Source organism: Tachyglossus aculeatus, chromosome 2 (genome assembly GCF_015852505.1).
Source record: "Tachyglossus aculeatus isolate mTacAcu1 chromosome 2, mTacAcu1.pri, whole genome shotgun sequence".
NCBI lineage: Eukaryota > Metazoa > Chordata > Mammalia > Monotremata > Tachyglossidae > Tachyglossus > Tachyglossus aculeatus.
Genome location: NC_052067.1, coordinates 34,005,914 through 34,021,011, shown reverse-complemented (window position 1 = coordinate 34,021,011; position 15,098 = coordinate 34,005,914). Strand labels below are relative to the sequence as shown.

At 52.0% G+C, this 15,098-nt stretch overlaps 1 protein-coding gene across 1 annotated transcript in view; it reads right to left on the bottom strand.

Moving 5' to 3' along the window:
• The window catches only part of SH3BP5 (SH3 domain binding protein 5), a 68,408-nt gene extending 56,211 nt beyond the window's left edge, over positions 1-12,197 (bottom strand). The window contains exons 1-2 of the mRNA XM_038740434.1: positions 11,876-12,197; positions 5,961-6,023 (exon numbers count right to left, since the gene is read on the bottom strand). Coding sequence (XP_038596362.1) covers positions 5,961-6,023; positions 11,876-12,088 — 276 coding nt within the window. The 5' untranslated portion in view covers positions 12,089-12,197. The remainder of the gene's footprint in view (positions 1-5,960; positions 6,024-11,875) is intronic.
• Positions 12,198-15,098: the final 2,901 nt, after the last annotated feature.

Below are 15,098 nucleotides of genomic sequence, written 5' to 3'. Positions count from 1 at the left end.
ACAGTAAGTAGTCCAGTTCTGGACAAGCGACGGGCAACTGGCCTGCCCGTCAGGACTAACGGTGACCCCAAATTCAACCACGGTCCTAGGTGAGTTGTTTGTTATGAACGTGTTCATCAGGACATGTCAAAAAACACTGCCTTCTCACCCAGGTACCATCCTCCCACCACAGATTCTAGGCAACTGTTTCTCCCACTTGCCCAGGTTACGTGCGGTATTATTGTGTTTGGACGAAACACACCTGTAACTCAGTGTGAGTCAGCGCAGGCAGGATGCACCTGCCCTGGCCCCCCCACCGGGTAAGCATGAAAATTTAAGCATGTTAAAAGACTTATTAGGAAAGAAAGGTTAAATCTAACCTATTTTGTGGGTAGAAGAAATTGGTATTGATGCCTGTCCAGTACTGACGCCTGTCTGCTTGTTTTGTACTGTTGTCTGTCTCCCCCTTCCAAACTGTGCTCTGCCCATCCGCCAAGCTAGCTCTCTTCCTCCCTTCAAGGCCCTATTGAAGGCTCACCTCCTCCAGGAGGCCTTCCCTGACTGAGCCCCTTCCTTCCTCTCCCCCTCGTCCCCCTCTCCATCCCCACCTTCTTACCTCTTTCCCTTCCCCACAGCACCTGTACATATGTATATATGTTTGTACATATTTATTACTCTATTTTACTTGTACATATCTATTCTATGTATTTTATTTTGTTAATATGTTTGGTTTTGTTCTCTGTCTCCCCCTTCTAGACTGTGAGCCCACTGTTGGGTAGGGACTGTCTCTATATGTTGCCAATTTGTACTTCCCAAGCGCTTAGTACAGTGCTCTGCACATAGTAAGCGCTCAATACAATTGATGATTGATGATGATGTGAGCCCGTTGTTGGGTAGGGACCGTCTCTATATGTTGACGATTTGTACCTCCCAAGCGTTTAGTACAGTGCTCTGCACACAGTAAGCACTCAATAAATACATTTGAATGAACAAATGAAAAGAAATAGCGGGAGCCAATGATTTTTCCTTGCCTAGAAACTTTTCACTGAGCCTGCTCACATTTCCTATCGTAACTCCCATTTCCACTAGGCTAATAAAAACACTTAACTGAAGAAAGCAAATATCGGGGGGTTTTGGGGGGGGGTAGGGTAATGGCATTTTTTAAGTGCTTACTGTGTGCCAGACACTGTACTAAACACTGGGGTAGATACAAGCTAATCAGGTTGGACACAGTCCATGTGACACAGTCAATGTGAGCCAAATGGGGCTCACAGTCTTAACCTCCATTTTACAGATGAGGTAACTGAGGCATGGAGAAATTAAATGACTTGCCCAAAGTCACATGGCAGACATGTGTGGTAGAGCCAGGAATAGAACCCAGGTCTTTCTGACTCTCAGGCCTGTGCTCTATTCACTAGGCCATGCTGCTTCTCTATTTGGAATCAAATACCAAAGCTGCAATCAAAATGGCAAATTTCTATAAAAACCGCAATAGGACAAGGTCAAAAGTGAAGTTCACTGCATTTCTTTCAAGCCTGGTAATAATAATAATGATGGTATTTGTTAAGCGTTTACTCTGTGCCAAGCACTGTTCTAAGCGCTGAAGTAGATACAAGGTCATCAGGCTATCCCACGCGGGGCTCACAGTCTTCATCTCCATTTTACAGATGAGCTAACAGGCACAGAGAAGTTAAGTGACTTACCCAAAGTCACACAGCTGACAAGTGTCGGAGCCGGGATTAGAACCCACGACCTCTGACTCCCAAGCCTGGGCTCTTTCCACTAAGCCCCGCTGCAGATCTGCGTGGCTGCACGTATTTTATGAGGTCAACGAGCTCACTAGGTTGGGCAAGCATGGAACATGTAACGTTCAACAACGAATTGCTACCCTAAATTGTCATCTCTAGACTGTGGGTCTCAAGGGCTTGGGACTGGGTTGTGGCCACATCAATCAATCACATTTACTGAGCACTTCTAGACTGTGAGCTCCCCCTTTTAGACTGCGAGCCCACTGTTGGGTAGGGACTGTCTCTATATGTTGCCAACTTGTACTTCCCAAGCGCTCAGTACAGTGCTCTGCACACAGTAAGCGCTCAATAAATACGATTGATGATGATGATGTTGGGTAGGGACCGTCTCTATATGTTGCCAACTTGTACTTCCCAAGCGCTTAGTACAGTGCTCTGCACACAGTAAGCGCTCAATAAATGCGACTGAATGAATGAACGAACGAATGAATGCAGAGCACTGCACTGTTTGGGAGAGTACGATACAACGGAGTTGGCAGACACACTCCCCGCCCACACTGAACTTACAGTCTAGAGGATGTGGGATGTGGCCAGATGAGGTGTGAATTGGCAGGCTGCCAAAATTAGCATCATTAGACATTCCACAAGAGGTAGAGCATGGACATTTTTCAAGGTTTTATCCTACCACTCGAAAAGCTAACGGGTTCTGCCTCCGATAGGCGGTGGAGACAAAACCTTTTAGCCATTGTGGCACCGGCAGCAGCTGGGCAATGAAGAAAGGGAGGAAGCTGCCCGGACTCTTTTCCTCCGAAATTATCCCCGCAGCTGGTCTGGTCCATCCCAGAGAAACGCACAGTGGAATTTTCCAACACAGATCCCTGCTAGAAATTCCCTTGCATCCCTGATCCTGGTCATATTTATTACTCTTGTACATATTTATTACTCTATTTATTCTACTTGTGCATATCTATTCTATTTATTTTATTTTGTTAGTATGTTTGGTTTTGTTCTCTGTCTCCCCCTTTCAGACTGTGAGCCCACTGTTGGGGACTGTCTCTAGATGTTGCCGATTTGTACTTGCCAAGCGCTTAGTACAGTGCTCTGCACATAGTAAGCGCTCAATAAATACGATTGATGATGGTCCAGTTCACCTGAACCACAGCAACCACGGGACCACACTGCCACTATAACTCAAGTGATAGATGATGCCCTTGGTCCCAGCTCCACTAACCTATGGCGGAGGGGGCTGCTGCTGTTGCTGGTGGTAGTGCCATCACTACCATCTCCTCCTGGGCAGAAGTCGGAGCAATCATCATCATCATCAATCGTATTTATTGAGCACTTACTGTGTGCAGAGCACTGTACTAAGCGCTTGGGAAGTCCAAGTTGGCAACATATAGAGACAGTCCCTACCCAACAGTGGGCTCAGTCTAAAAGCAATCCTAAATGTCCCCCTTTTTCCTCTGCCCCACCTCCCCTCCGCATTGCCCCGACTCCCTCCCTCTGCTCTACCCCCCTCCCCACCCCACAGCACTTGTGTATTTATGTAATAATAATAATGACAGCATTTATTAAGCACTTACTATGTGCAAAGCACCGTTCTAAGCGCTGGGGAGGTTACAAGGTGGTGAGGTTGTCCCACGGTGGGGCTCACAGTCTTAATCCCCATTTTACAGATGAGGGAACTGAGGCCCAGAGACGTGAAGTGACTTGCCCAAAGTCACACAGCTGACAAGTGGCGGAGCCGGGATTTGAACCCATGACCTCTGACTCCAAAGCCCGGGCTCTTTCCACTGAGCCACGCTGCTTCTGTACAGTTATTATTCTATTTATTTTATTAATGATGTGCCTGTATCTATAATCCTATTTATATTGGTGCTATTGATACCTGTTTACTTGCTTTGTTTTGTTGTCTGTCTCCCCTCTTCTAGACTGTGAGCCCACTGTTGGGTAGGGATTATCTCTAATTTGTTGCTGACTTGTACTTCCCAATCAGTCAATTGTATTTATTGAGCACCTACTGTGTGCAGAGCACTGTACTAAGCGCTTGGGAAGTACAAGCTGGCAACCTATAGAGACAGTCCCTACCCAACAGTGGGCTCACAGTCTAGAAGGGGGAGATAGAGAACAAAACCAAACATACTAACAAAATAAAATAAATAGAATAGATAGGAACAAGTAAAATGAATAAATAAATAAATATGTACAAACATATATACAGGTGCTGTGGGGAAGGGAAGGAGGTAAGATGGGGGGAAGCACTTAGTACAGTGCTCCGCACACAGTAAGCGCTCAATGAATATGTATGAATGAATGAATGAGTGAATGAATAGTAGCCACCAACTTATCTGGCCAGCCTACGGTCAGGTTGCCGGCGCTTCCACTGGGACAGTGAAGGCATTTTTCTCCTCCTGATCTTTCTTCTCCGTTTGGGCCCTGCCCCTGAAAGCCTCATCCACATAATAATAATAATAATAATAATAATAATAACGGCATTTATTAAGCACTTACTATGTGCAAAGCACTGTTCTAAGCACTGGGGAGATTACAAGGTGATCAGGTTGTCCCACAGGGGGCTCACAGTCTTAATCCCCATTTTTACAGATGAGGTCACTGAGGCCCAGAGAAGTGAAGTGACTTGCCCAAAGTCACACAGCTGACAACCGGCAGATCTGGGATTTGAACCCATGACCTCTGGTTCCAAAGCCCGTGCTCTTTCCACTGAGCCACGCTGCTTCTCACCTAAAGGGCCCAGAAGCCTATTCAGCATGGCTCAATGCAAAGAGCCTGGGCTTTGGAGTCAGAGGTCATGGGTTCAAATCCAGCCTCCACCAATTGTCAACTGTGTGACCTTGGGCAGGTCATTTAACTTCTCTGTGCCTCGGTTACCTCATCTGTAAAACGGGGATTGAGCCCCACGTGGGACAACCGGATCGCCTTGTATCCTCCCCAGCGCTTAGAACAGTGCTTGGCACATAGTAAGTGCTTAACAAATGCCATCGTTATTATTCAACCTATTCTGGGTAAAACCTGACCCTCACCCCCCTCACAGTGAATGTCAATCATGGACAAATAAAAATGATTTCCTTTCTGCTTTTTTCTCTGCTCTGTAAAACGCATCTGTAAAATGGGGATTAAGACTGTGAGCCCCCCGTGGGACAACCTGATCACCTTGTATCTACCCCAGTGCTTAGAACAGTGCTTTGCACATAGTAAGCGCTTAATAAATGCCATCATTATTATTATTATTATCCTCACTATGCGGTATTATGGCTTTTATGGAGTTTGAAACAGTGTGAACTACTGGAAAGAGCATGGGCTGGGAATCAGAGGATCTGTGACCCAATCCCATCTCTGCCACTTCTCTGGCCTGTGACCTTGGGCAAATCACTTAACTTTTCTGTGCCATCTGTAAAATGGGCATTAAATGCTTGTTCTCCTTCCCACGCAGAGAGTCCCAAGTGGGACAGGGTCTGTGTCTGATCTGCCTCTAGTGCATTTACTCCAGCACTAGGTACACAACGCCCGGCCCCAAGTGCTTAATACCAAAATCACCCAAACTCACGGTTACAATTTGAAATAAAAGAATTACGATTTGCTAATAGATTATAAAAGCCAACTCCCAAAAAAGAACTGGAGGATTCATTGACAGCTGTGAAGAATCATCTGTCATGAGCAGATGGAAAAATTCTCATGAAATTCAAACTGAGCTACAAGCTTGCCTCTTAGCATTTCCCCACTGGAAAATCCTCCATTGCTTAAACAGCTCTGTGTACAATTAGGATGATTACAACACGCACACACACGCTTTTTAATCATAGAAAAAGGCCACAATCGTAAGTCTGTGGAAAGCAAGTCCTAAGACTAAAAGTAAAAGGCCTATTTAAGGAACATGAAAGAATCATTATTCATTATGTAAGACTCGGGAGAATTTTTCTCTGAGGATTTTCACAGAAACATTAAAAATACATTTAAGAATGTGAGATGTTCCACAGAACATTTGGCTTTGGCCTGACGGAACTACTGAAATGAAAAACAACATGAAATAGGATCCCTGTGGGCTCCACTCACAGATTCTCAGATGCTAATTCAGTATTTCATTCATTGAGTTAACAAGCCAAGTTAACAATAAAGGCCTCTACAATAATCCGATGGCCCTTAAAATAACCGGCTGCAAGTCCACAAGAAAAAAGTTCAGGGAAAGAGGGAATACAAAATGAGAAAATTATGTACCTCAAGTTCAGTTTCCCTTTTGTTGATGTCATCTGTGGACTGGTTTAGCTTCTCCAGTTCGCCCTGTAGAAAAGAGGAGGGGGAAAAAGTGTTTGCGTTTTCAAGTGAAGGGAAGACACACCCTGAAATTAGACTAAGAAGGAAAAGAAAGAGGGAACAATCAGTTGATACACCTGTTGCGATAAGTGCAGAATGCTCTGAACTTGAACCTTCACTCCCACAGTCTGTAGTCCAGGTCCAGTGAAACTTTTGAAACAAAAACTTTTAAGGGATAACTGAATAATTCGATTGAAAAAGAAAGCCATACATCATTAGGCATAAATGGACTTGAAACGAGGGCTACACCTCCCAGAAAAATGAGCCTAGCTGGACTATTAACCAAAATCAATCATATTTATTGAGCGCTTACTGTGTGCTCTGCCCTAAGCGCTTGGGAAGTACAGGTTGGCAACCAAAATAACAGCATTTTTTTTTTTAAAGTCTGAGTTTTTAAAAAATCTCTCCTTTACAAAGACTCTGGTTGGGTTTCACAACAGAAAACACTTTCTTGGCAGGACTGAAGTTTGGCGAATTTACCTGGGAAGCAACTCCACGCCATCCTTCCTAGCCCGGCCCCTCGCGGATCCCAAAGTTTTCCAGGACCCTCTCCTGAGGCCCGGGCTCACCAGTCCCCAATCTCCCGGATCCCCCGCCCTTCTCCCTTCCATTCAAAATGATTTTTTTCATAATTTTGAAGCCCTCAAATGCTGAGGGCCTCGCTGTGGCTACTGGGGGGGGGGGGCGGTTGGTGGTCCAAGGCTCTTCCTCACCCCCCACTGCTCTCTCTCTCTCCATCCTTCCCTGATCAGTCAGTCATGGGGGTGTCTGGGCAGCAGCTGAGGTGACAGTGCGGGGTGTCAGGTTGGAGCTGTGGAGGGGAAAGATGGAAATACAGGGATGAAGGAGGGCACAGGGACCTGGGCAGCAGGGGAAAGGGGCAGGATACGTAGAGGGTTGGGAAGGGCCTCTTTTACGTATCTTGTCAAGAAGGGGTCCGAGATGTCTCAGGCTCCTCGAAGAGTGAAATAAGAGGAAGTGGGTGAAGCAATCATTAAAAAAAAAATGGCTTGCTGAATCAATCTCGTGCCGAGTGATTTCTACATATTTGTTTCAGTTGACTGCTGGAACCATGTGCTCTCTCAATGCAGCGGAATGAAAAAGTCCAAAAATCAAAACCAAATTCACATCAACGTAGTTCAGGGAAACTGACAAACCTTAGAGGCTTTTCTGAGAAAGTACTGTGCTAAGCGCTTAGTACAGTGCTCTGCACACGGTAAGCGCTCGATAAATACGATTGATGATGAGAAGAGCTCAGAGGAAGTCATGCGGGTATCTGAGGTTTTCTTTGTAGCATCTTCTTTTATCGACAAGGTTTAGATAAACGTTGACTGGTACAAATACAAGCAGGATCGAAAGTTCACCGAGAGATGAGGAAAAACGAAGGTCCTTGCCAACAGAATTCTGGTGGCAAACTCACGAACTGAGAATTGGCACTGGTAACATTCATTCACTCATTCATTCAATTGTATTTGAGTGCTTACTGTGTGCAGAGCACTGTACTAAGCGCTTGGAAAGTCCAAGTTGGCAACATATAGAGACGGTCTCTACCCAAAAGAGGGCTCACAGTCTAGAAGGGGGAGACAGACAACAAAACATATTAACAAAATAAAATAAATAGAATAAATATGTACAAGTAAAATACATAGAGTAATAAATATGTACAAACATATATGCATATATACAGGTGCTGTGGGGAGGGGAAGGAGGTAAGGCAGGGGATGGGGAGGGGGAGAGGAAGGAGGGGGCTCAGTTTGGGAAGGCCTCCTGGAGGAGGTGAGCTCTCAGTAGGGCTTTGAAGGGAGGAAGAGAGCTAGCTTGGCAGATGTGGGGAGGGAGGGCATTCCAGGACAGGGGGAGGACGTGGGCCGGGGGTCGACGGCGGGACGGGCGAGAACGAGGTACGGTGAGGAGGTTGGTGGCGGCAGAGGAGCGGAGGGTGTGAGCTGGGCTGGAGAAGGAGAGAAGGGAGGTGAGGCAGGAGGGGGCGAGGGGATGGACAGCCTTGAAGCCCAGGGTGAGGAGTTTTTGCCTGATGTGTCGGTTGATTGGTAGCCACTGGAGATTTTTGACTTTCTCAAGGAGTTCATTCATTCATTCATTCATTCATTCAATCGCATTTAGTGAGCACTGACTGTGTGCACAGCCCTAGACTAAGTGCTTGGGAAGTACAAATCGGCAACAGATAGAGATGGTCCCTATCTTTATCTCCCTAAAGGCCCCTCCGATCCCCTCGAGTCCCAACCAGTGAGGGCAGCGTTCACTGGATTTGCGAGCCGCAAGAGAAGCCGCGGCAACAGCCCGGGCTTGGGAGTCAGGGGTCGTGGGTTCGAATCCCACCTCTGCCATTTGTCGGCTGGGTAACTTTGGGCCAGTCACTTCACTTCTCTGGGCCTCAGTTCCCTCATCTGTCAAACGGAGATGAAGACTGTGAGCTCCACGTGGGACAACCCGATCACCTTGTATCCTCCCCAGCGCTTAGAGCGGTGCTTTGCACACAGTAAGCGCTTAACAAATGCCACCATTATTATTCTTCTTCTCTGGGCCTCAGTTCCCTCATCTGTCAAACGGAGATGAAGACTGTGAGCTCCACGTGGGACAACCCGATCACCTTGTAACCTCCCCAGCGCTTAGAGTGGTGCTTTGCACACAGTAAGCGCTTAACAAATGCCACCATTATTATTCTTCTTCTCTGGGCCTCAGTTCCCTCATCTGTCAAATGGAGATGAAGACTGTGAGCTCCACGTGGGACAACCCGATCACCTTGTAACCTCCCCAGTGCTTAGAGTGGTGCTTTGCACATAGTAAGCGCTTAACAAATGCCACCATTATTATTCTTCTTCTCTGGGCCTCAGTTCCCTCATCTGTCAAATGGAGATGAAGACTGTGAGCTCCACGTGGGACAACCCGATCACCTTGTAACCTCCTCAGCGCTTAGAGCGGTGCTTTGCACACAGTAAGCACTTAACAAATGCCACCATTATTATTCTTCTTCTCTGGGCCTCAGTTCCCTCATCTGTCAAACGGAGATGAAGACTGTGAGCTCCACGTGGGACAACCCGATCACCTTGTATCCTCCTCAGTGCTTAGAGCGGTGCTTTGCACACAGTATGCGCTTAACAAATGCCACCATTATTATTATTATTCTCTGGGCCTCAGTTCCCTCATCTGTCAAATGGAGATGAAGACTGTGAGCTCCACGTGGGACAACCCGATCACCTTGTATCCTCCCCAGCGCTTAGAGCGGTGCTTTGCACACAGTAAGCGCTTAACAAATGCCACCATTATTATTCTTCTTCTCTGGGCCTCAGTTCCCTCATCTGTCAAACGGAGATGAAGACTGTGAGCTCCACGCGGGACAACCTGATCACCTTGTAACCTCCCCAGCGCTTAGAGCGGTGCTTTGCACATAGCGCTTAACAAATGCCACCATTATTCTACTTCTTCTCTGGGCCTCAGTTCCCTCATCTGTCAAATGGAGATGAAGACTGTGAGCTCCACGTGGGACAACCCGATCACCTTTTAACCTCCCCAGCGCTTACAGCGGTGCTTTGCACATAGTAAGTGCTTAGCAAATGCCACCATCATCATTATTATTATTATTCTCCGGGCCTCAGTTCTGTCATCTGTAAGATGGAGATGAAGACTGTGAGCCCCACGCGGGGCAACCTGATCACCTTGTATCCTCCCCAGCGCTTAGAGCGGTGCTTTGCACATAGTAAGTGCTTAGCAAATGCCACCATCATCATTATTATTATTATTCTCCGGGCCTCAGTTCTGTCATCTGTAAGATGGAGATGAAGACTGTGAGCCCCACGCGGGGCAACCTGATCACCTTGTATCCTCCCCAGCGCTTAGAGCGGTGCTTGGCACATAGTAAGCGCTTAACAAATGCCACCATCATTATTATTATTATTATTATTCTCCGGGCCTCAGTTCTGTCATCTGTAAGATGGAGATGAAGACTGTAAGCCCCACGTGGGACAACCTGATCACCTTGTATCCTCCCCAGCGCTTAGAGAGGTGCTTTGCACATAGTAAGTGCTTAGCAAATGCCACCATCATCATTATTATTATTATTCCCTGGGCCTCAGTTCCCTCATCTGTAAGATGGAGGTGAAGACTGTGAGCCCCACGTGGGGCAACCTGATCACCTTGGATCTACCCCAGCGCTTGGAGCGGTGCTTGGCACGTTGTAAGCGCTTAGCAAATGCCATCATCATCATCATCATCATTATTATTATTATTATGAGAAAGTGCGGTAGGATGGGGGGGGGGGGTTCCTACGCTTGGATGGGTTTTTCGAAGCAGCAGCAGCAGCTTTAGCCGAGACAAAGAGAGACAATGAGGTCCAAGTAATTCTATCCTCCGCCCCCCCCCCGGCCGGGGGGGCGGCGTTGGCGCTGAGGGGGCGCGCGCGCGCTGGGCGGTTTCGGGGCGCCCCCCACCCCCCGGCAAGAAGGGAGCGCGCGCTGGGCGGTTTCGGGGCGCCCCCCACCCCCCGCCGCGGCGGGCAGGGTCCGTTGGGCAGTTTCGGGGCCCTCCCCCCCGGCAAGAAGGGCGCGCGCGCGCGCTGGGCGGTTTCGGGGCGCCCCCCACCCCCCGCCGCGGCGGGCAGGGTCCGTTGGGCGGTTTCGGGGCCCTCCCCACCCCCCCGGCAAGAAGGGCGCGCGCGCGCGCGCGCGCGCTGGGCGGTTTCGGGGCGCCCCCCAACTCGTCACCTCCCACCGGGGTCACACACACACACACACACACACACAACCCAGTCACTCACGGACACGGACACACACACACACACACATATACACAGCGGGACGCTTCTCAGCGACCCCCCCCACCCCCACCCCGTGTCACACGGACACACTACACACACACACACACGTATAGACAGCGGGACGCTCCTCAGGGACCCCCACCCCCCACCCCGTGTCACACGGACACACTATACACACACGCATACACAGCGGGACACTCCCCAGGGACACCCCCCCCACCCCGTCACACACATACACACACACGTATACACAGCGGGACGCTCCCCAGGGACACGCCCCCCCGTGTGTGTGTGTGTGTGTGTGTGTGTCTCACATACACACACATATACAGACACGTATACACAGCGGGACGTTCCCCAGGGACACCCCCCCACCCCCGTCACACACACACGTACGCACAGCGGGACGCTCCCCAGGGACACCTCCCCATGCCACAAACACACACACACACACTCACACGTACATACAGCGGGACGCCCCCTCCCCCGTGTCTCTCCCCCCCCCCCACACACACACACACACACAGCGGGACGCTCCCCAGGGACACCCCCCATGTCACACACACACACACACACACGTACACACAGCGGGACACCCCCTCCCCCGTGTCTCTCTCTCTCTCTCACTCACACACACACACACACACACACACACACACACACACAGCGGGACGCTCCCCAGGGACACACACCCCCACCGTGTCTCTCTCTCTCTCTCACACACACACATACACACACACACACGCTCCCCAGGGATTCCCCCCCCCCCCGTGTCTCTCTCTCACACACAAACACGTGCACACGGCGGGGCGCTCCCCAGACACACTCCCCCGTGTCACACGGACACGGACACGGACACACACACAGACAGGCACACAGATTCCCCCGCACACCAACAGCGGGCCCCTCCTCCTCCCTGTATGTGTGTGTGCGCGCGCGCGCGCCCCCGGGCCCCCCACGCAGTGTCTCTCTCTCACACACACACACACACACACACACACACACACAGCGGCCCGGGGCAGGGCCGGGGGCGTCCGTCGGTTACCTGGATGCGGGGGTCCACCTCCTCCTCCCCCTCGGGGGGGGCGTCGGCCTCCTCCTCCTCCTCCTCCCCGTCGTCGTCGTCGTCCTCCTCCTCCTCCTCCTCCTCCTCGCGGTCCCCGGGCCGGTGGTGCCCGTCCACGTCGCGCCGGGCGGGGTCGGCTGGGGCCCCGTCGCGCGGCTCCTCCGCCCGGGCCCGTTTCAGCGCCGACTCCATGACGGGGGGCGGGTCACCGTCCTCCTCCTCCTCCTCCTCCGGACAGACAGACGTCCGGTCCGGTCCGGTCCGGTCCGGTCCGGTCCGGTCCTGCTCGGGTTGCCAAGGAGCGGGGTCCGTGCAGCCGCCCGCCCGCCCGCAGAAAAGGAGCACGAGATCCAGCGGACGAGCCGCCTCGCGCCCGCCCCCTCTCGGCCGCCGCCCGCACCGCACCGCACCGGCAACGCCGCCGCCCGCAGCGCACTGCCTCGCGCCCGCCCCCTCGCGGCCGCCGCCCGCCCCGCCCCGCCCCGCCTCGCGCCCGCCCCTTCTCTTCTACACTGTGAGCCCGCTGTTGGGTAGGGACCGTCTCAATATGTTGCCGACTTGTCCTGCCCAAGCGCTCAGTACAGTGCTCTGCACACAGTAAGCGCTCAATAAATACCATTGAGTGATTGAATGCCCCGCCTCGCGCCCGCCCCCTCTCGGCCGCCGCCCGCAGCGCACTGCCTCGCGCCCGCCCCCTCTCGGCTGCCCCCCCGACCGTCTCTATATGTTGCCAACTTGTCCTTCCCAAGCGCTTAATACAGTGCTCTGCACGCAGTAAGCGCTCAATAAATGCCATTGAATGAGTGAATGACCCGCCTCGCGCCCGCCCCGTACCTTCTTTTCTAGACTGTAAGCCCGCTGCTGGGTAGGGACCGTCTCTATATGTCGCCGACTTGTCCTTCCCAAGCGCTTAGTACAGTGCTCCGTACGTAGGAAGCGCTCAATAAATACGATTGAATGAATGAATGACCCGCCTCGCGCCCGCCCCGTACCTTCCCTTCTAGACTGTGAGCCCACTGTTGGGTGGGGACCGTCTCTATATGTTGCCGACTTGTCCTTCCCAAGCGCTCAGTACAGTGCTCTGCACGCAGTAAGCGCTCAATAAATACCACCGAATGAGTGAATGCCCCGCCTCGCGCCCGCCCCCTCTCGGCCGCCGCCCGCAGCGCACCGCCTCGCGCCCGCCCCCTCTCGGCCGCCCCCCGACCGTCTCTATATGTTGCCAACTTGTCCTTCCCAAGCGCTTAATACAGTGCTCTGCACACAGTAAGCGCTCAATAAATACGATTGAATGAATGAATGACCCGCCTCGCGCCCGCCCCCTACCTTCCCTTCCAGACTGTGAGCCCGCTGCTGGGTAGGGACCGTCTCAATATGTTGCCGACTTGTCCTGCCCAAGTGCTCAGTACAGTGCTCTGCACACAGTAAGCGCTCAATAAATACCATTGAGTGAGTGAATGCCCCGCCTCGCGCCCGCCCCCTCTCGGCCGCCGCCCGCAGCGCACTGCCTCGCGCCCGCCCCCTCTCGGCTGCCCCCCGACCGTCTCTAGATGTTGCCAACTTGTACTTCCCAAGCGCTTAGCACAGTGCTCCGCACACTGTAAGCGCTCAATAAATACGATTGAATGAGTGAATGACCCGCCCCGCGCCCGCCCCGTACCTTCTCTTCTACACTGTGAGCCCGCTGTTGGGTAGGGACCGTCTCCAGATGTTGCCGACTTGGACTTCCCAAGCGCTTAGTACAGTGCTCTGCACGCAGTAAGCGCTCAATAAATACGATTGAATGAATGAATGACCCGCCTCGCGCCCGCCCCCTCTCGGCCGCCGCCCGACCGTCTCTCTATGTTGCCGACTTGTCCTTCCCAAGCGCTTAGTCCAGTGCTCCGTACGCAGGAAGCGCTCAATAAATACGACTGAATGAATGAATGACCCGCCTCGCGCCCACCCCGTACCTTCCCTTCTAGACTGTGAGCCCACTGTTGGGTAGGGACCGTTTCAACATGTTGCCGACTTGTCCTGCCCAAGCGCTCAGTACAGTGCTCTGCACGCAGTAAGCGCTCAATAAATACGATTGAATGAATGAATGAATGTTGGGTTCCCCCTTATCTATATGTTGCCGACTTGTCCTTCCCAAGCGCTTAGTACAGTGCTCTGCACACAGTAAGCGCTCAATAAATACGATTGAATGAATGTTGGGTAGGGACCGTCTCTATATGTTGCCGACTTGTCCTTCCCAAGCGCTCAGTACAGTGCTCTGCACGCAGTAAGCGCTCAATAAATACCATTGAGTGAGTGAATGCCCCGCCTCGCGCCCGCCCCCTCTCGGCCGCCGCCCGCAGCGCACTGCCTCGCGCCCGCCCCCTCTCGGCCGCCCCCCGACCGTCTCTATATGTTGCCAACTTGTCCTTCCCAAGCGCTTAATACAGTGCTCTGCACGCAGTAAGCGCTCAATAAATGCCATTGAATGAGTGAATGACCCGCCTCGCGCCCGCCCCGGACCTTCTCTTTTAGACTGTGAGCCCGCTGTTGGGTAGGGACCGTCTCTATATGTCGCCGACTTGTCCTTCCCAAGCGCTTAGTACAGTGCTCCGTACGCAGGAAGCGCTCAATAAATACGATTGAATGAATGAATGACCCGCCTCGCGCCCGCCCCGTACCTTCCCTTCTAGACTGTGAGCCCACTGTTGGGTAGGGACCGTCTCAATATGTTGCCGACTTGTCCTGCCCAAGCGCTCAGTACAGTACTCTGCACACAGTAAGCGCTCAATAAATACCATTGAGTGAGTGAATGCCCCGCCTCGCGCCCGCCCCCTCTCGGCCGCCGCCCGCAGCGCACTGCCTCGCGCCCGCCCCCTCTCGGCCGCCGCCCGACCGTCTCTATACGTCGCCAACTTGGACTTCCCAAGCGCTTAGTCCAGTGCTCCGCACACTGTAAGCGCCTCAATAAATACGATTGAATGAGTGAATGACCCGCCTCGCGCCCGCCCCGTACCTTCTCTTCTAGACTGTAAGCCCGCTGCTGGGTAGGGACCGTCTCTATATGTCGCCGACTTGGACTTCCCAAGCGCTTAGTACAGTGCTCCGCACGCAGTAAGCGCTCAATAAATACGATTGAATGAATGAATGACCCACCTCGCGCCCGCCCCCTCTCGGCCGCCGCCAGCAGCGCACTGCCTCGCGCCCGCCCCCTCTCGGCCGCCGC